Source organism: Mercenaria mercenaria, chromosome 9, assembly GCF_021730395.1.
Source record: "Mercenaria mercenaria strain notata chromosome 9, MADL_Memer_1, whole genome shotgun sequence".
In the NCBI taxonomy this organism is placed as follows: Eukaryota; Metazoa; Mollusca; class Bivalvia; order Venerida; family Veneridae; genus Mercenaria; species Mercenaria mercenaria.
Window position 1 is genome coordinate 59,187,595 of NC_069369.1, and position 23,523 is coordinate 59,211,117.

General features: G+C 33.2%; 1 protein-coding gene across 1 annotated transcript; it reads left to right on the forward strand.

The window, feature by feature from the left end:
* The first annotated feature begins 2,552 nt into the window (after nt 1-2,552).
* Nucleotides 2,553-12,218, forward strand: LOC128559535 (uncharacterized). Its single transcript, XM_053551506.1, has 3 exons — nt 2,553-2,683; nt 7,838-8,068; nt 9,081-12,218. The coding sequence occupies exons 2-3, from the start codon at nt 7,975-7,977 to the stop codon at nt 10,229-10,231; spliced, it is 1,245 nt and encodes a 414-aa protein (XP_053407481.1). The 5' UTR covers nt 2,553-2,683; nt 7,838-7,974; the 3' UTR covers nt 10,232-12,218.
* The last annotated feature ends 11,305 nt before the right edge of the window (nt 12,219-23,523 follow it).

Here is a 23,523-nt window from a genome sequence, read left to right on the forward strand (position 1 = left end):
CAACGCCAAAACTATATCCCTCCGGCTTTCGTCGGGGGATAATAACACTGGCGATAATGAACAGCCCTGTTTTAAGCCTGTTTTTACATAGAAACTAGTCTGTGAAGAAGTTATTCACTTTGACAGAACACATTACATTGTTATATAAACTTTTAATTGCACTTAATAGCTTATTATCTATTACCTGGTTAAGTTTTCCCCATAAAATATCCCTATTTATCGAATCGTATGCCTTCTTTAGATCAATGAAGGCACAAAATGTAGACAGTTTCTTTTTACGCCGAGTGTCGATAATATTCGTCAGGGAAGATAAATGATCTATCGTGTTACGTCCTTTTCTAAACCCATTTTGTCCTTCAAATAAAACACCATTCGATTCAGCCACTGAAGTTAGCTTACTATTCAACAAGGAGCAGTCTATTTTGTAAACTACTGATGTAATAGCAATGCCTCTGTATGACACAGGATCCCAGTTGAACTTTTTGGGATTGGATTTATAATACTTTTCCCACATATCTGAGGTATTTTACCTGTATTATAACAATAGTTAAACAGTATGTGCAAATAATAAGCAACATTATCATTTTTAAAAATATCTGCAGGTAGCTCATCAACTCCCATTGCTCTGTTACACTTTACATCAAAAATTGCTTTTCTAACATCTGTCACAGTAAAATCTTCTTCGGTGGATAGTGAAGAATCAGGTATATGCCCATTATGGTATTGATCATCATTGTTAATTACATGTATACTACTATCAACATTTAACAATGAACAAAAGTCTGATTTCCCTTTATCTAGCACCTTGTAGGGATCACATACAATATTTCCTTCTACATCTTCTACCTCATATGGGACAGAATTTTTCTTATTATCTCGTATTCCCATTCTACCAATATTCTTCCAAAAATCAGGCTTATTGTTCTCTGCATCAAAAATTAGCTCATTTTGTAGTTTAAGCCAATGCTGGCGTTTACATTTCTGCACCTCTTTATCAAAATGTCGCCTTTCCATTACAAACAAATTCTTAAAGTACATTTTTCTAGGACCCTTTTCTGTGACCCATCGATTCTCTGCTTCACACATACTATCCCATAACAGTTGTAACTGGTCATTCCACCATGGATTCAGTGTGCGATGACGCTTCTTACTCTTACCAAATACAATACTAACAACTTTTTTATTAAGTTTACGTGACATTTCATGTTTCATACTACAACATAATGTATCATAAAACCTATCTACAACATTCTGATGATCAAGGTCAGATTCAAATAAGGATATCTTATCATTTATAGATGATAAAAATACATCGTCATTAAAACAGTCTTCTGGTAAAAAGCTTGTATCATATTTTACAATTATTCTACTAGGTAAAATTCTTGCATTCTCATGTATTTCAAGCTTTCTATTAAAACATTTTGATGTGTACATACACGACAATAATGAGTGATCCGGAACAATTCTATTTTCTTTACCATTCATTGTCAGACTCGAGGCTCTTTTTACTTCGAATTCCGAGAACAATTCCAACTATAATGTGTCTACTACTGACATGCCCCTAGTTGATATACACGTAAAATCATTCTGTTTACACTGTCTCCCATTGAGTACACAACAGTTACTATTTATCAAAAATTCACAAAATAATTCACCATATAAATTTTTAGTAAAATCAGCAACATCTCTATGTGGAATATGGTTTACACCTTCAATAAAATCAGGCATATCAGAAATTCTAGAGTTATAGTCCCCAAGTATACAAAATTTTACATCTACCATGATAACATGGACAAATATTAAGCATTTTTACCGATCATGATTTAATCTTCGCCAAATAAAAGCTTTTACATATGACATATTAAGTCGAGAATGAGCACAAGACCTTTCTAACTGCCTTTTATAAATCAAAATTATATGTTCTTTTAATGTATAAGCAATATTCTATTCGTGCCTTTAATTGAAAACACTAAATGCTAGACAGGCAACATTTCAACATTTCAACAACTTTTCCTTAAAATAAATAAACTGAGCTATTTGTCTATGAATTGTCAAGCAAAGATAGTCAATAGTAAGAGAGAACCATAAGTCATGTTATGTCTAACACAAGTTTGGTAAAAGTATATTTTGGGATGGGGTTACTACACGGCTAATAACGCACAAAAAGCTACAGTTAATGCAAAGCTATCACACAGTTTCTGATTTTACAGATGTTTACGTTTCCAAAAACAGCAACGAGCTTTATTCCCCTCGGATGGTATTACTGACTAAAAATGACGATTAACTTTCGCTATGTAGTGAAATAAACTGTATGAATTAATTGTACTTCCGCTACGACCCTACAGCGAAATGAAATGAAAAACAAATCTCAATTTGAAGCACAACAGAATAACATTTAAATGTAATGTATACTGTTTTCATTCAAGCTCATTTAAATAATTATCTATAATGAGCATGTAGTCAACGAAGTATTTTGACAAATTTGAACCTAGGACTACATTAAGTTTACAATTGTAGTGGTTTAAACATTCATTTATACAGAAACTCAAAAAGTAATATAACTTTACTCAATACAAGTAACATGTAATGTATATTTAAAACACTTACTACTAATATACTTGATACTTGATTTAGATATTTCGAACTTTGATTGGATTGTTTTCTTAGCAAATGGAATGGACACGTGAGTTTTTGCATTTTAGAAGACTCAGTAATAGATGCTTTCTACTACATTTAAATTACAATTTTGACGTTCTATTTAATTATTTGCTATACAATTAATCTTCCAGTTTCAACGATTAAACAATTGGTAGATAATAAAAAATAACTGTACAATTTCCTAACGTATTTATTATCTATATTTGCGAGATATTGTTCAAGCATAAAGTTTATTTCTACTGGAAAAAAGACATAATTATAAATAAAAAAGTATTTAACATTGGCATGTAAAATACTAGATATATTTATACTCGTTCCTATCTAAATGTGAACAGAACAATGTTAAATGTCCTAGCATTATCTAAGATATTATCAGATATCTAAAAGGTACTCGTTCAAAACTGGGATGAAACATTTTGTTATTTTCATTTACACACGTCTTACAAAATAGCTGACGCCATGAAAAAAATAAGAGGGAATATAAATGGGTATTAGTAGGGTCAAAATAAGAATTTTGCGACCATTTTGTTTGGTGGTGCTGGTGGTTCCAAGATGGCGGATTGTGCGGAGCTATCTAAGATGGCGGGATGTATATAGTTTTTGGCAGATTATTTTTTAACGTTGACTTTAGCGCGTCGTTTTAATTTTAGCGGAACGAATCTGTCGCGCGATTTTGATTTAAAAGGGGATGAATCATTTGCGATTTTCATGTAAAACATTATAGCGGGATATGTTTGGTGGTTTAAGCAAGCACTTTTTAAAATTTAAAATATGACCTTTTATCCTTCTCAATATTAGGCTAACAATGACTGGTACGCAATGGCACGATGTTGCGATGGTGAAAACGCGATGGTACGATGATGAAAACACGATATTACATCGACATTTCACCATCGCACCATCGGGATTTCATCATCGTGCCATCGCATTTTCACCATCGTACCATCGTTGTTTCGAATTCATCATTATGCCATCGCGCCATCGCGCCACCGCGTTTTCGTCATCGTACCATCGTGCATCGCGGTTTAGTATTAAATAAAAAGTAACGATTGTCCAAACGGAACACCGTAATATACGGATAAAGACGGAAATGTGGACTGTGACATAACAAAAATGGACTGTGTATGAACAGGAATAATGTATACATATATCTATTTATGTCACTGGTATGAGGGTGCAATTACCCACTCAACTTTCGTATATTATAACTATTATTTTTGTAACTGAAATACAGTTAAAAAGTTGCTAAACGTAAAACAAACATTACCGAATTGTTATGTTTGATTTGTTTGCAATGAACGGTGGTACCGTAGTTAATCCATTACTTTTGAAGTTAATGCAAGCAGTTGATTACCGCTTCTGTCAATATAGGGGACTTGAGACTGTATGACCAGTAGGCCCTCCCTCCAGCTTATATTATTTAGCAGTGACGAAAACACTGCAGTGGAAGAGAACAATAAAAGAAACCTGTTCAAACAATATTACATAAAAAAGTGGAAACCACAGGTCAACCAACATGTTAAACATCAACTACTTTCACAATTGTCACGTGTACCGAGCGTACTAATTATTAAACTGAATATATATAATTTTCCTTAAGCTTTCTGCTTTTGATTAATATAAAACGTGTATAACGAATTTTCCTTAAGCTACCTTGCTTCTGATTTGTTTGACCAATGATTTGTAAATGATTGTTTGAAACATAAATCAACTAAAAATCAAACAGATAATCAATTTACTATGCGGTCCTTATTGTACCCAAGTTTCAAACAACCTAACTTTATGACCTTTAACCAGCTGTTTTAAACGGTACGTTTTAAACACCTTGTCACGAACCACTCGACCGAGAATGAGTATATGGATCGGAAACCCCACAAGTATGAGCATACGCTGCAAGTATGAGAGACTGACCTTTCCACAACCCACCTAGGTCCAAACCTTAAAACTAATTCAACCCAAATGTCTCAAACACCTAACAATTTTGTCTAAACTACTGTTTTAACCCTTGTCTCAAACTATGTTTTAAACCTTGTCTCAGACCTACCAAGGTTCAGCACTATAACCCTAAACCATCAGCTTATACTGCGACCCGGACCACTAAAATAATATAGCTATCAAGAGGACCCAGCAAGGATGAGCCGAAGCTGCAAATATGAGGGTGCCTCACCTAAATTATTTATTACCAAAGTCCCAGTTATAATTTTGGCTTATTTATTATAAATTATTTCTCAAGTTTCTCTTCGATGTGCACTCTTTGAGCTCCCAGGACGATCTGCCCAAACTGGATGCGCAGTGTGTATTTATATGGCCGTATGACGTCACTTGCATACGGACATACCTCTGACTTTTACATAGACTACTGTATACCGATACAATTTACCGAAATGCACTTAAAGCGCGAAAGGACCAATTTCGCGACACAATAAACTGTTCATAAGTGGTGTCAAACTGTAAAATAATCCTAGAGTATCAGATAAGAATCATGAGAAAATTTTTACTGGAAGTGAAAAACTTATATAAACTTGTGCTATAATAAAGCACACTTTGTATCTGCGTGGGAATATGTTACAATTTTGGAGAACAATTGTATTTCGAATTAGATAGTCATTGTAACAGATATATATATTTTTATAAGCTATCATTTAAAATATTTTTCTATTTATAATAGTTTGCAATTTTAAATTTATATCCTGTAAAACTCCGAGTTATAACTATACATAAAGCTATTAAAAAATCTCAGAACAATACATTCCAAATACATCTTGAGTGGATACAGGATTTCTTTTAATGGGCGGGCAGGAGTTTCTTGGAGATTGGGGGATGTGATGGGTCCACTTGCATTCCCGCCCCCCTCGGAAAATGTTTGTTAAGTCTGACTCAAAATTATGGTGCAATAAGAGGTATATTTGTAATATTTGTGGCAGTCATCCTTCACATTCATAAATTTTCAGAAAAGGCAATTCGACCAAATTGATATCTTTCTGATCTCTAATCACAACAGAAATGAGAAATACTATTGATATAAAGTTTTATGAGCGAGGTAGGTTTAAAAAATTTGACAAAACAATTGCGTTAAGAAGATCCATTGCTAATATTGTTATCTTATTTTGTACACGAAATTATCCAAGGTATTTTTTTATTTGTGTTTGAATGCCATTTACTTGTTGAACCTAAAAATAACGTTATAATAACCAAAGATGAAATATATCTTATTCAATAATCAATATCTTTTAGTTGCTTACCGTATGCAACGGTTGAGAGTTCAGACGTATAGAAAGTGAGATTGCTGAATATCAAAGAGCATGGACGATGAATCGTGTTAAATAAGACAATACACCGCAATAATTCATTAAAATATAATGATAACAGTTGTGCTAAACTGTGCTTCATTCATCCGGGAAGTAATGAACCAGACGACACGTGGCTACCTGACGTCAATTATTTACACTAATGATGTTCTCATCCGGCCCACGCGCCAACTGTTTTTATCGCAGAATATATAACGCTTGGCATCCTACTTTATTTAACTGATGAAAAATGGATCCATAACAACTGTAAATTTTCTCGCAAAAAAAAACAAAACAAAAAAAACGAACAGGGCGATTATCGAAAAATCACGCTTGAAAGCGCGTGATTGTTGTAAATTTACTGAAGTAGACATTCAGATCAATATAACTACATTTTGCTAATCCGAACCTGTTAACAATTTGTAAAAAGGAAAAATGTACTACTCACTATAAAAAAATGAGTAATACATGTAGATGCAATTACTACAATTTAAAAACAGTAACGTAATACTTAGATCAGACCGAAGGCGACTGTTAGGAGCAAGTAAGCAGACGCAGGAAAAAAAACACATTGTTATTAAGACATCAGTATCTTAATCAGCGAATTCTAAAAGAGTGATACATTGTACAAACTGTCATTGAAGAGATTCAAATCCTTTAGACCGTCACAAGAAGAATGATTAATGAATGGTTATAAAATGAATTACTGGCTATGTGAATAAAAGTGAATACATTATAGTAAGAGATATTTTATATCTTTTTTCCATTCTTGTTTTAAAGAAACAACACATGAACATACTGTTTGAAGAACAGTGCAAAGCTGTTTACACATACATGTATTTCAAATTATGGTGTGTATAAACTAGCATTATTAGACGCTTGTAAATTTTGGTATAGATGAAATCTGATGTTGGCGACATTAGATTTATTGAAGGATTCTTTACAAAAAAAATAAACCAGCAAACACTGAATTAATTTAAAAAATTGTCTTTTTATATTCTTCATGAAAGGAATTTGTATGTCCTTTTGATGAAATAGTTATTGATTTGTTACGAGTGGCAAAATGGAGATTGCTTTGTAATATAATTCGAGTTTAGAGATAACTATATTGAACGGCATTTTAAACAATTGATTTGTGATTTATGACCTATCGTATTGACAATCAGTATTCATATCATGAATTGTATTTTAAAGGTATTGAAGGTAGTAGATTAAAATAATCATTAACACATTGTACTACAAAGCAGTTTAAAAATATAAAAAGAAAAACTGGAATTTGTGATGTGCGAAGGGTTTTCAAAATCATTTTAACAGCTGAGTGGAGACAGATCACAGTAAAACAGCTTGGAACGATACGTTTATGTTCAAGACGGTGAAAGCAACACCCTTTTCCGAGATAACAAACTGCACAAGTTTTTGGTGCAGCTTAAACGTTCATTCAACTTCAAAGGACATTATGTGGGATCTACTAAACAAAATAGCCAGAAACGTGAATAAAATTTAAATGATACGGTGTTATATATTCTAATATATTCAAAGAAAGTGTAGTGAATACAGGGGAGCATGTTCTTTTATAAGCTTTAATTTCACCTGGCTATTTTTTACAACTGAGCTATGTGCTATGATTAACGACAGGAATGACAGACTTTGTGTATTGTTTGACAAGTCACATCTGTGCTATGAATAAAGTATTCCATTTAAACTATGACTATCGTTTTGACAAAAAAGCCATTTTGAGAATCATTGTTTTAGAGTGCACATTAAACACGTGTAAATTAACTGACTTTTCAATAGTTATGTTAAATTTAAGCAAATTTGTCCTTGAATTTCAGCAACTTATCTGTATCGTATATCTAATAAATTTTATTTACCACAATAAAATTCTATTTCAGCATTAAAGTGTTTGAAGTCGTACGGAGTAGAATATACATTGATGAGCGCGATATCCAGGAAACATGACCAGCATATGATTGTTTGACCATTCTTTCCTATTTTTAACGCGCCAACCAAAGGGTACACTTCACAGATCATGTTGTTTAGGAGCACGAGACGGACAGCATTTCTTTCCACACTTCTTGTATGTTTAGGGTTTCTGTTTTGGATCAAATTCCCATACATAATTTGTAAGTACTTCACATAGCACCCACTTCTTTATAATCGACACAGCAAACAGAAATTTGATTCCAGTACGTTCGACTTTTTACCGCAAACCATTTCTTTTCTGGCCGGAATATTTACGAAATATACCTTAACATTGGTACATTTGGCAGTAGCTACAATTATTGTCCGGTTATCACTCTTTTAATTCTCAGGAAGCTACACTAGTTATATAGCCCGCCCGACTAATTAATCTAACTGATATTTTTTGTAAAAAGTCCACTCTTTATTGCAATAAAATTATCAACTGGAGAACCTATCAAATAGCGAAATCAAGTAATATATTAAATCTAAATCGCTTTCAAAGACATTTCATTATACTAGTAATTAAATCTAATTCTTTGGTAAATGTAGGTAAAGATTTAGGAAAAAAGTCGTCTTCTTAAGAAAGTATTGAACAACATTCCACATTTTCAAAATATCTTGATACGTTTTAAATTTCATTGACAAAAACGATTTTGACTGTGTATATTCCCTTGTAAATTTCAGCCACAGTACCTTTTAGAATTTCATTTTTATACTTTATTTGCCGATGGATTTTAATGCTACGTCCGGCATATCTTAGTAATCATGAAAACAAGATTGTAAAAACGTTTTTTACAATAATTATTTCGAAAATTAGTTTATATTAACTTTCACAGGCCAGAACAATAGGCAGGGGAAATATATTTTGGCCATAAAATGGACATTATTAACTTTATCTATTGACCATGTTTCACTAAAATATTTCTGTTTTAGGTTCTGATCTGATACGTTTACGACAGATATAAATTTATATGTCATACAGTAAGAGACAATTGTTATAAAAACTTCGCTTCGTGCACCTTGTGTGATCCGACCTTGCAAAATCCACGAGCGCAGAATATAGCATACCAGATTAAGTTGCTATAATAATAACCCTATGATAGTTGAGTCTGCTTTGCTTTATGTCTTTTTTCGTCAAAGTACACTTATAAAACCATTTGTTTCTTATTTCAGATGACGGAAGAAATCTTGTGTCTGTTAAAGAAGCTCAGACGAAATATCTTTTAAAAAGTAGTATAGCTCGCAATGGTGATCGGAACCGTCTATTATCACCTCAACATTTGAAGAAAAACCCTTTAACGAACGGAACAAGATCACGCTCATCTAAGTATGAAAGTAGTCAAAATTTAGTGATTAGCCCTAATGCATTCGAACCTGAGGTTAACGAAGATTTTCAAACTATTGATTCAGGAAATCCGATAATTCCTCACATCATGCATTTTATTTTCATAACAGGTATAAACGGCAAACGTGGGATCCCTAGCATCTATAAACAAAATGTCTTGTCATTTCTACATTTTAATCCGAACTGGACTTACTATTTCTGGTCGGATGTATCAGCGCGTGAACTGATTGCAACACGACAACCTGATTTACTGTCTATATATGATAATAAACCAGACGTGGTGTTCAAAGCAAATGCTTTACGATATGTTTTACTTTATGAATTTGGAGGTGTTTATGTCGATCTAGATATAAAATGTATGCGTCCGCTAGACCGAGCCACAATGAAATATGCGTGTATATTGACTCCAGAACCTTTCGAGCACAGCGCGATTCTTTACAAAATGCCTTATTTCTTCAGTAATGCAGTTATGCTCTGTAGACCAAAACATCCGTTTTTCAAACAAGTGATTGAATCACTCCCCAAAACAGCTAAATTGAAGGATAGATTGGAAGCAGATGGCACAATGTTCTTCACAAAGCAATATAGTCTTTATAATAAGATCCAGCCGAACGAGACCTTCAAAATTACATCTTCTACGGAGAGTAATTCTCCATACTTCTACCGAGGAGATTCAGACCACAACGATGCAACATATGTAGCAAATACACACTATTTCATGCGTTCGTTTGATTTCGGTGCAAATTCCCAATTTAATCGTCTCTGTAAAAGATACAGCTCTATCTATAATATAGTTAAACGTGGGTGTAACTTGTGGAATAAAAGGAAACTAAACAAATCGAGAAATTCATTCTCTTTTACAGATCATAATTGGAAACATATGTACTCGATAAAGAGAACAACACAAATGATTCCTATACAATCTGTTATACCACAGATCAAACAATATAATGCTAGTTCCAAAATGCTAGACATATAAACACTTATCTAGTTACTGTTTTTGACTTTGTGTATTTATTTTGCAGGGGACCTCCGTAGTAGAGCGGTTAAGGTCGCTGACTTCAAATCACTTACCCCTCATCGATGTGGGTTCGAGCCTCACTCGGGGCGTTGAATTCTTCATGTGAGGAAGCCATCCAGCTGGCTTACGGAAGGTCGGTGGTTCTACCCAGGTGCCCGCTCGTGATGAAATAATGCACGGAGGGGCACCTGGGGTCTTCCTCCACCATCAAAGCTGGAAAGTGGCCATATGACCTATAATTGTGTCGGTGCTACGTTAAACCCAACCCCTCCCCCCACAAACAAAATCTGATTCTTTAAATGTAATTGAAAACGATAAATGCATTATATTGCAGAGGAAGCTCCTATCAAATTCAATATAATATTTAAAGTATTCAGGTCAATTTGGGATCATAGAGACCATTTATTATTTCTCTAAAACAGAATTATACTATAAGTCAGTTCTTTTGGCGTTAGGGATGTTTCATTATTTCTCATTAACAGACTCTGTCAAAAATAACCACCAGAAGAGTAACATATTTCTGTGTGATGTGAAACTTTCCAAGTACCTTTACTTATGCAATTTGAATAAAAGCGAAAGCTTCTTGATCAGTGATTTTGAGGAGATAATTTCATTGAAATGTAACGTTTTAAGAAAATAAGCTGTCACTTAAATTTTCGTCTATGTTGTGGTTTTATCTAGTTCTTTTACTCGAAATATCGCCTGTTACGGGTACATAAAAATTAAGGAAAAGTCGAAATAGTTGAAGTATCTGAAATAACATTGCTGTTTAACAACAGTTTGCTGTGCACGTTTAACGCTGTTTAAGCACATTTTCTGAAAGGGACATGTCAATGAGTAGGAGGATGTCAGATGTCCTTTTAGTCCCTGGCATACTCTAATTCAGAAAATGTCTCTAATCTTAAATGGTGGACTTTCCTTTTTTGTAATTTAACACCATGTATGTCTTAGGAAATGTTTGTTTTAAAAGCATAAGCCTGTTACAATCCAATCTACTTTAATCCAACGATAGCTTATGATTTACAAATACCATTATATAAATTAATTGAAATTTTTATCTCCCCAACCCCCTTGATTGTTTCGGCAATATCTTTCAAAACAGAAGTATTGACATTTCACATAATATTTGTAATAAAATACGAAAACTCAAAATTTGAAAGTATTCATTTTACGACATCTTTAAATAAAAGAAGGTTTGGATTGATAGCGTCTGTCCATGAGAGGTAATGGAAAGGACAACACCCTCACGCACCCCAAACACCTGCTTAAACGGAACTCTATTACTGAAAATTGATTGGACTGTCTAAATTTAAACCTCTTTCCAAAATATGACAGGAAAACATGTTTTTGTCATGTCGTTTTGCCTTACAACGGAATTCGTTCATTTCTAAATTTTAGATATTTTTGTGTATTTTAGTGATGTTAGGTAGTAAAATACATGTAAAATAGCATAGTTTACTTGATTTTACTGAAATGTGTATATTTTATTAGGAACTATTGCTCAGAATTTTTGAGAAATTTAGTGAATATAATCAAACTATTTTCGTTTAATGAAAAATATATTCCCTGATGTCTAGCTACACAATAGTGGCGTTTATCAATCCTCACTCACGGGACTATGGTTCATTGCATTTTAGTCAACCTCATATTGTTTTGGTTTGATAGACTAAAGATAGATATTGAAGAAAAGGCAGTCTCGAAAAAGGTAGAAGGTTGGTAAATGCTGATAAGATATGTCATACACTGTGTTATTTTTTGTTTAGAAAATAGTATCGGAGGCATTTAATACTTTCTAGCCAATATAAATACTAATGATGTAAATCTGGAAATAAATACTTAATATATTTTATTCCCGTCAATGTAATACTTACACTGAATCAAAACAAAATGCAAATGCTGTAATTTTAAAGGCACTCGCTACTGTTTTCCCGGACGGGTCGATATTTACCCCAACACCGTGCCAATTTGGTTTTGTTTCTAATCGATGTAGCTCAGGTAGCAGATGGCGATTTTTTCTAGTACTTCGGACTTCCGAGCGATGTGGCCAAGTCAGATGGCTTCCGATATCTTACGAGATGCAGACCTGAAAATAAAAAGATACCGGTTTACATCTTACTTGAAGAAGAAATAAAATACATAGTAAACTTCATACAAAGCATAGATTTTTAAATCCACAAGCCACCTGAAAGAAAATTTCAGCCCGCGAAAATACATGACATTTCAGCCCAAATTAGCCATATCTCCAACTGGCCTTAAAATGTAAGGAGAAATGATAGAGCCAAATGGCCAATTGCATTCTGTACTCAGTTCCAAGTATTACTTGCAGAGCTGGACAAAAATACCTGTCAACCGATTACTTTTTTCACTATTTTCAACTGTGTGAGGCCTATATGACATTTGACAGTTCACGAGACGCTCAATGCTGATAGTGGTATATATGCATTTCAAGCAGTTATATGAAAATGATGCCATCAAGCTTACATTCGCATCTGCCAGAATTCCTGCAACATACCATTCTTAAACTTGTTAATCACAAACTCACATCAACAAATATTTCAAACATCAAAACAGCCTTCACTTCAAGGTTTTATCTCTAATGACAGAGCTGGTGCGGTCTTCTGCGCATGCCCGGAAGTGATTATCTAATGTCGCGTACGGCAAAAATCCGCAAATTATTGTATGTTCGCATGCATTTGATGTATACAATGTATAATGAATTGACTAAAGGTTAGGGTAAGTATCACCATGGTTACAAAATATATACATTTAAAGTACTTTTAGTTCAGATTGCTTCAATCCGACATATACTGGAGTCTGTTATTTAAACCAGCGCCCAAACTCTGCATTGAGTCACAGTTGTTTCTAATCCCGTACCGTACCCGTACCATACATTCGTAAACTATAGGTTTTGTTAAAAAAAGGGCGGAAACTTTCATCGTTCTATGCCATCAAAATGCTCCAGAAACACCTTTAAATCCGCTTATTAAGAAATCTGCCGTTTGATAATTTTATATATATATTTCTAAGTCATTTGCTCAAACACTGAAAGAGTATTTCGTACCAACCTGCGTTGTATAAATGCCCGCCACACCTCACCTCGTTGTAATTTGATTTAAGCGAAATCTAATATGGTGACCTGTCAATTTTCTTTTTGTTTGAGATTAGGTAGACATAACCAAAGGTATGTGCAGAGTTTTATTAAAGACGCTAATATGGTGACCTATCAATTTTCTTTTTGTTTGAGATTAGGTAGACATAACCAAAGGTATGTGCAGAGTTTTATTAAAGACGCTCGCTACAGTTTCGTAATTTTTTTCTCAATAATAGATTTTAATGAAATGTTTTATATTAAAGATCATGTTATGATGTATTGAAAAATGAAATAAAAATACTAGGTCACCAGCTTTGTTTCAATTTAATTTGCCCCTGGATATGGTGCTATTTTAAACATTTTTCAAAATTTCTGTAATCATGAAATATATTTCAGTAAAGTACAATAATCAGCATAAATTTGATTATCTAAGCATTTTTATAATGGAAAACAATATATCTATTTGAAACATGCTCAGAGAAATCAAAAGAACATGATTTTGTAAAGAAAGGAATACTTGTTAAGCAGACCCAAGGACTATTTTTGCATATTTTGTCAGTTTTAAGTTGGTACTTCTGCTATTTTATCTAGTTTCACATAATAGAATTTAATCAAACTCTGCACATACCTTTGGTTATGTCTACCTAATCTAAAACAAAAAGAAAATTGATAGGTCACCATATTAGATTTCGCTTAAATCAAATTACAACGAGGTGGGGTATGGCGGGCATTTATACAACGCAGGTTGGCACGAAATACTCTTTCAGTGTTTGAGCAAATGACTTAGAAATGTATATATAAAATTATCAAACGGCAGGTTTCTTAATAATCGGATTTTAAGGTGTTTCTGAAGCATTTTGATGGCATAGAACGATGAAAGTTTCCCCCGTTTTTTTTTAACAAAACCTATAGTTTACGAATGTACGGTACGGGATTAGAAACAGCTGTGACTCAATGCAGAGTTGGAGCGTTGGTATATAAATAACAGACTCCAGTATATGTCGGACTGAAGCAGTTTGAACTAAAAGTACTTTAAATGTATATATTTTGTAACCATGGTGATACTTACACTAACCTTTAGTCAGTATATTATACATTTTGTACATTAAATGCCTGCGAACATACAATAATTTGCGAATTTTTGCCGTACGCGACATTAGATAATCACTTCCGGGCATGCGCAGAAGACCGCACCAACACTGTAGTGAGCTACATCGAAACCAAACTGGCACGGTGTTGGGGTAAATATCGACCAGTCCGGAACAATTGTAGCGAGTGCTTTTAAATTCTATTATGTGAAACTCGATAAAATAGCAGAAGTACCAACTTAACACTGACAATAATATGCCAAAATAGCTCTTTGGTCTGCTGAACAAGTATTCTTTTCTTTACAAAATCATGTTCTTTTGATTTCTCTGAGCATGTTTCAAATAGATATATTGTTTTCCGTTACAAAAATGCTTAGATAATCAAATTTATGCTGATTATTGTACTTTACTGAAATATATTTTAGGATTACAGAAATTTTGAAAAATGTTTAAAATAGCTCCATATCCAGGGGCAAATTAAATTGAAACAAAGCTGGTGACCTAGTATTTTCATTTCATTTTTCAATACATTATAACATGATCTTTTAATACAAAACATTTCATCAAAATCTATTATTGAGAAAAAAAATACGAAACTGTAGCGAGCGTCCTTAATAGAAATTTATAATTGCATTGTAAAATGTTAATTCACCTAGTATTTGTTATATTTCGACGCTAGCTTGCACTTCCACTACCGTTCATAAACAGGCTCAATCAAACAGAGCCTGCAACATTTTCGTTTGTCTGTTGAGCAACCTGTGGTTTTTCCACATCAAAGCAGCGTTGTTTGTGCCGTGTAGTGGCCGTAAAAAGTCTTCCCATACCTTCTATCAGAGCTGTTATATTTCGATCTCTTCAGCACGACATTTATGTTGTGTTGGTGTACTGTTTATTTTTTCAGCTTGATCTTTTCGGCTTTGGTGGTTCCAATACTTCCGCTTAAAAAGCTCTGAGTATTGTTTAATCACCCCTTGGATATGGTGCCTGCATTTTTTTTGCCGTTTCTGTGATGTGTAGGCTCCATAACCATAGATACCCTCTCTAAATTCCAGTTTATTTAATTCTGCCCATTGTTTTCTCGTTTAGGGCACAGCCATTATTTTATCTGATGACCATACGCCGCTTTTCATGGATTGCATCTATGCGTCATTGAAGGTTCCATGTGCATCACCGTACGAATACATCTGCGGATGTCTCTAAATTACATTCTGGTACTTATAACATGTAACAATGCTCAACCTGAGGCTAGAGGGCGTGGACGGTACCATACACTTCCACTACCATCCATGAAAAGGCTCAGTCAAACCGAGCCTGCAACATTTTCGTTTATGTCTTGTTGGGCGACCTGTGGTTTTCCACTTTTTTTTATTTTATTCAATTAATGTTTCGAACCAAGAAACATTTACAGATTAATGTATTGTTGTTCTTTGAAACCCCTTTTTGTCACTTTTTCTATGAAAATATTTAGTCATGCATTGCAGCAGCATTACGTCCTTAAAGTGACTAACACACACATTGTGAATTGTAATTTTTAAAATAATTTATCACCGAAAGGCAAAATGCCGCCACTTTTCATATATTTACATGAAACATAATGGAATTACGGGAGCATTTCAAATTTTGTAGTTTTTCTCATGAACTTTTAAAAAACGATACACACTTTATTTTGTAAACATTGATAAATATAGAACGTAGCGCGACTGTATTTTTAGACGCTGTCATCACGTGGGCAGCAAATCAAATGTAGTTTGATGGGTCAATTTATATACTTGTCTACCTATTAGGGAAGTCAGCATGATTTACTTTGCCTTATATAGTTAAGAACCACAATATCGTACCGATTAACAAGACCTAAATAACGGACCGTTCCATTATTAAAAGTACACAAACATCGCTCGCCGCAAAACCGAACTATAGGTAGCGCACAGTATTATGACGTTTGGAAGTGAAAACAAAACAATAACATAAAATAAAGTCAAAACAGTAAGTTTACGATTTAGTCAGTGATTCCTCGTTGGCCGAGCGGTTACGGTATTTCTGTTATACCTTTTCGTCGGGAGTTCGACCCCTATTTGTTTCAGTTTGCATTACATACTTTGTGGAAGTTTGTTTATCTCTGGTTTCAAATTTAATGTTTTGTTTCTTATTTTCGTATAAAATTGGAAGTATTTATAAATCAATCAATGCTTAAATTATGACCGGGCAATGCTTGTATTAAAGTGAAGTGTAAGATTGTTATAAAACTACTGTAGGCTTACTTATTTTAGCGGTGTACTAATAACAGCGCTTTTAGCGCTATCGCACGTGCGCTAATTCCTGTCCGCGCATTAATTTGTCCAAGCATTTTCATGTACATTTTCATTTGATGATGTTTTCTTCGAACCTTTGCAAATACATACTCTTGAGAGTTTGCACTAGTTACACTGCTTGCTAATATTTTAAGGTTCGTATGATATTCCTGTTTATTGTTCATACTAATATTTTAAATATATAATCATGCAAAATAAAATATTTAAGCTTGTAGTTTGTGTTTTTTCTCATTTGATCAAGTTATCGATTTCCGTATCACCTTCGGGCATGTCCGTTGTTGCAGTCGCTCGTTTACGGAAAGGTGTGAACGTTTGTATTAAGACACAATGCATGTAGGACAAAGGGGATTCAGTAATTAAAATGTGTGACAATCTCGTTTTATATCAGCAATTTAACTAGTATACAGAATATAAAACACGCAGATTACTATAATTAAATGCAAGAAGACAATACAGTTGCGTAGGCAATATTATACTGGGAGCGCGACAAAACATCGACAGGACAAAACGCCGACGCGACAAAAGCTCGACAAAAAACATCGACACAAACATCGACACATAGTTTATTTACACTTTTTCTTCATTTTCAGGGGTTAAATTACCTTCAAGTGATTTTTTTACACATATCTGAAAGGTTCGGTCTAAATCTTCAGACAGTCAAGATTAAGACTCGAACATTTACGGTTAATGTTCAGTTAATGGGTGGTGGTATTAAAATTAGCAGTTGTGAAAAATATTGTCAGGTACTGACCAAACGTACACAGCTGACATAAATTTAATACCAGTTCGATTAAGTGCAACACTGATATCTTTTATGTGACACCAACTCAATTTTGATGACAAAGAGCTTAGTTTGGACATACTAGGACATACTAGACAAGTTTCGTGTCAAATAATATCATTCTATGTCACAGATAACAGCTCATTTCTGCATTTCTGTATGTTCATATTCGTAAGATAATATCTGTAATTTAGTCAATAATGAAAAAAAAAGTTAGCAATATGGTTTAAATTCATTCAAATTAATTGAAGTATGACAAAAATGATATACGTTCCCTTACCCTGCAAAATTAAAGACATTATTTCCGTAAGGTTTAAGATATTGGCAAAACAACAAAACGTCTATTTAGTGGATTATATAATTTATTATGTCAGTATCGACTCATGTTATGCGATTTCCTTTGATCATAGCAAACTTTATATAAATAGATTGGTTTTCATTGTACCGTTAAAACCGATGTATTTGTCATTCATAAATTGTTGAACTCTATACATTTAGTAATTATGAACAAAAGCATAAAACAATAAAACAGAGATAATTTGACAACCCTGTATACAATACTATCGCTTTTAACAATTTGATTATTTAAAAGGAAACATTAGCCTAAGAGTTATTGTTATGAATCAACGCCATAACCGTTTTTTACGACTTGTCAAACAATAACTACCGAATACTTACTGTAGTTAATCTATAGAATTTCACTAACGCCGCGCCACATTGTCTCAAACGTCGTTAATTTTGATCATCATATCATGATGGATAGATAGCCTTCAAGTAACTTATAAGAAATTTTGACCTTGTCATGGCGTAATAACACCTGTTTTTATCTCCTAGGAAGGTATTCATTTCATAATAATCGACGTAGTCTTTTTCAAGTGCAGTAATATATATATATAACTTTTTAGTTTTGTTTTTTGCCTTCACTTATTGTTCTTTGATAGCTTGTTTAGCGCAAAGTTTGCAATGTTTTTATTTCAGTCCACGAACACGAATCTCACAGGTAAAACTTTCAGCAGATGTAATTCAGTTAGTATACTTATTAAAATATTATGAATTCAGAAAAGATCGTCCATGTATTTTGATGTTTATGATCAATTTAATTCAAAAATATATAATACACATTTAAAAAACTAATATTCGCTCATGTTCGGTTATTTATGGTGGTACAGGCCTGAAACAGATCGCGTGTAAAAAATTACAATAATAACGTGCTTAATGCCACTATGAGTTACTTCCAGAGTAAGTTCTTGCTTTCTTTTTCAGTTTGTTAATTAGATATTGGTAATTCTAAGGGCCTCTATGGTGGTGTAGCGTTTTGTTCCTCGGGCATCTTCGGTATTCGGTGGTTCCCTGATGGTTACAGCTCGACCTGAACATTCTTGTATGACACATCGCCAATACGTTTTTTACTACTTTATCCTTACGACTTCTGTCCTTATTAAAAATATATCCATCAAACACAAGTTGTAACTTTCCTTTTTGTAAAGTAACGAACTCCATCACTATGGACGAAGATGAAAGTGTTTTCACTCTTTTTGTACATGTATTCAATTATATTCATTCTATTGTGACGATAAAGAAAGTCAATACTTGGAGCATTTCATCGTTCGATTATATGTGCTCTTAGACTTATTTTACAAGAATATAAATATTTAAAATTATAATCGTATGATCAAAATTATGAATTATTAATTATGATCATACAATTATTTTCGGTCAATTTATTGTAAAAATGTTCAATACTCGGATCATTTAGGGCATTTAGAGCACGTAAATGCTTATGAATGATAATCGAATGATCAAAATCATGATCGTATGATAATCGTATGATCAAAATTATTTTCGACAATAAATGCGACAAAACGCCGACACGACACTATGCGACATGTCGATCTTTTGTCGCATCGATCAATTGTTGCGTCGGCGTTTTGTCGTGTCGATGTTTTGTCTGTCGATGTTTTGTCATAGACCCATTATACTTTATATACTGTACGTAAACATAAAGCTACATCACAGTTGAAAGTATCATTGAAAAAATACAAGTATCATCACGGCACACTATCTTAAAGTCATACTTGGTACATGTTCAGGTTGTATAAGGTCGACAGTCAGATTCGTATTACAATAATTACAGCAGAAACACATTACATAAAAATTGCCGACGGTTAAGTTTATTTCAGAAAATCTTCTTGAATCTCCGTAAATCTCCGAGAGCCTCATCTCAAACAGCGCTAAAATTAGAAATTAGCGGTCTCGCGAGAGCGCTAATTCACGTCCACGCATTAATTAGATATTTCACCAAAAATTGCGTTTGCGCTAAATTTTTGCCGCGCTAATAAATGTACGCCTACAGTAACCCGTACAGGTTTAAAAATATTACAGAAAAGATTGAAAACATTAGATCATATTAAAGGTCGAGTGTATTTAGACATAATTACGTTTAATTAAGTTGTGACATATAATTTTAGTGAACATGTTAGAACTAGATTTAGAAACTCGCTTTATCTTCATTGAATTGTAGTGAAAAAAAAATTAATACAAAATTTAACGGGTCTGGGAATCGAACTCAGGACGAAATAAGTATAATACGAATACCGTAACCGCATACTAGCACAAAGCTAACGAGAAATCACTGGCTGCATCGTTAACGTACTAACTGTACTGACTTCGTTTTATGTTATTGTTCTGTTTGTTTTCATTTCAAAATGTCACAATAGTGTGCGACTTTTGAAAATCACTTGATGTTTGCTGACGGGAATTCCATTTTTTTTTAAAACGGGAAACCCTTATCAGAAATTGTAGACGAAAGTTTTTATCTTAAATATATTAGGAACACAACGATTTGCAACAGAATTTGATAATAAAACACATTGTAAGAACATCGAATATGCGGGATATAGGTGAATAAAGCAAAAAGTTTGATTTTTAAAATCTGACACCACGATATGTGGGTTAGTCGCTTTAAGAACACCATTTTATTATGAGAAAATCCAGAATTGTATATGTTGGTATTGATCAGCCTCAAAATAAAAGTATAATTGTTTTTTGTTTTTTTTTCTTTTTTTCTATATGACAGGACAATACTCATTTCACAACTTATGTGAAAGTCAATTCAAATCTTTCATTTACAAATCATGTAACTCCATAGTTACAGAATACCACAGATAATATATATCTGTTGTAAGCAAACAATTCTGTCCCAATATGATGCATTCTTACCGTTGAAGTGTAATAATATACTAATTCAATAATGTGTTTCATTTGCCTTAAAGCATCTTATTGAGCACAAAAGCAATTGCTGCAGCAAATAATTATTCTAATACTACTAGTATATTGATTAGTATTATATTGTTATAGAATTAGTATAGAATTGCTATTTCTTTAGAAAACATTTTCATATGGGACACTCGCGCATATACTACACTGTTGATACATATGGCGTTGGTTCATAATTTCCTCACCCCTGTAGGTTCGAAACTGATCTTTAGATGTAGAATTCTTTCAAATGAGCATATCATCCTGCTTGTTTCCAGAATGTCTTTGGTTCTACCCTGCCACCCGCCTGTACTTGAAATAAATTATGCCTGAAGGTGCATCTGGGGACTTCATGCATCAGCCATCTAAAGACGTATTGGTGTAAGACGCACCCTTTCCCTTCTCGGCTTGCAGCATGTAAATAGTTCTGACACAAGAACTAATTAGCACAACTTCGATCCTTTGTTGTCGGTTTTCAAAGCATCACTGACAGTCATTATTTTCACTCTTTATTAATATCATCGATTATGAACGTAGAAAATATATAATTAATGCAGCTACACATGTATCACTATATTTCACTAAATATGACATTAATATTTAGAAACAAAACGTGATTTTTAAGTTAATCATTGAGTGTGCAGTAACACATAAAAATAAGCAAGTTGATTTTATTTTAGAAAAGGCCCCGACATACAAGACAACAAATCAAAAACAGAGAACATCTTAAAACTTTTCTTCGAAAGAGTAAAATCTAAAATCTCGCAGTCCAAGCACAGTCCAAAATCAAACCCAATGTCGTCGAAAGCAATTCTGTTATTATATTAGTATTTACTTTTAGATAAGTTTAGCATGTCAATTAGTTAGTTTCGTAAAATTTTATTACAAGTATTACATACATTTACACAAATGATAATAATACTCATGTAATTACAATATATAGATATATAATTATTTTGGTACATTGCATAGTTTTACATGACCAGTCAATGTCATAGATTTAACAAATGCATAAGAAGCATGAACAAATAACAACTAAGGAAAACATAGTACCCTTATACCCGTTGTAGTCCTTTGTATACTTCAAAAAAGTAAGGTAATCTTTATTAAGTAAACACACCGGAGTTTAGCCGGTGAAATGTTATGTGTAAAGAGCTTTTTATCCAATTAGGCATGGTGTCATCGTGATGTAAAGTAGTAAATGTACATCAGAGTTTACACAATGAATAAATCTACGAATTAAAAATTCTGCTAAGAGTAGCTTTGGCATCTCATAATGTTTATTAGTGTTATCATTACAATGGGATGGCTTCTGTCTTGCACACAAAACGGTACAAATGACCACACGGCACATCAATCCACTTGTGGTATCTCCGACGGCGGTATCCAAGAATTACGCAGTTTTGATCTCTTCCACCGGCAGGATCCCCACGTAACCAGTTCCTGCAAAACCATATTAAATAGATGTTTACTACAAAGTACCTGTTTTATCCTATTTAGCATGTTATGGATCTACGTGGAGATTATATACGTCAAACATATGCTGCGCTAGAATCAGACTTACAAAATGTAGATGAATTGCAAACATATTTTGTGTATCTACATTTGCCATTTAAATATACGTTTCGTAAATATTGTAACAGAAATATACTCCTTTTAACAGTTAAAACTGATGTTATTGTTGACTGTTTTCTCAATGTTTGTCATATAGATACCAGGCCCCAATTTCACGAAAACAAAAAGTAATTGCTTAGCTAAGTCTGTTATTCAAGTACTGGTTTTAGTACTTTATGCATCTTCAATGTTGACTTTTTCATCAATATCAGAACCATATATGACTATTTCATAGACCAAAACACATCAATTCTGAATTTGAAAGTAAATGAAGAATCAAAATAAGAAATATACTTAAGCAAATACTTAAGTTCGTTATATCGTGCTTAGTTAGAAATATTATATTTGCGTGACTAAAATAAGTACTGCAGACAAATTTTACTAACCACAGTATAATTTAACTATAAATACATTTTTATAGAAAAAAATCAACATTAAATAACTATTACTTAAGCAATGGCACAATTTAAAAATAACAGACTTAATTAAGTAATTACTTAAGTTTCTTTCGTGAAATTGGGGCCAGTTTATTTTTTATTTTTTGGAAAGGGAATGTTATAACAAAAATATACTTCTTTTAACAGTTAAAAGTGACGTTACTGTTATATGTTTTCCCATTATTTTGTCCTAGTTTATTTTCATTGTAAAGGGAATGCAGGCCATATTTCTATTTAATCAGTGCCTGCAGGAAATACTTAGAACATAAATGACCTAATATTCCTTTGAGTTTTAAACTCAAATTTTGAAATGAGATTTCATTGAATGACAAGTGGAAACATTAAATATTTAAGAAATATCACGTACAGTTTACAGAGCTATCTGTGCAAGGCCGTTTGGAAGATATCACTTTACGCATATGTGGTATGAAAACTAGCACTTGCAAATAAAAAGAGTCCTCATTTTTAAACAAACAAACAAAGTCGACTTAAAATGGTACAAAAATAATAACTGAACACCATACTAACAGCCTGAAACGCTTAGAGTAATTTGCTTCCATACTTATAATGGTGTACATATATGTAGGTAGTGGTTTTTAAGAAAACCAACTCTTTAGCGTTAAAAATTGCATATTTGACCAATTTATATCTCATTCCATTAAAATGATGGCGTTG

Bases quoted from the DNA above. Each gene is read 5' to 3' on its own strand.
- LOC128559535 (XM_053551506.1), top strand. From the start codon at position 7,975: ATGTTGTTTAGGAGCACGAGACGGACAGCATTTCTTTCCACACTTCTT. The intron at 8,069-9,080 runs GTAAGTACTTCA...TTCTTATTTCAG, and splicing joins CAAATTCCCATACATAATTT to ATGACGGAAGAAATCTTGTG.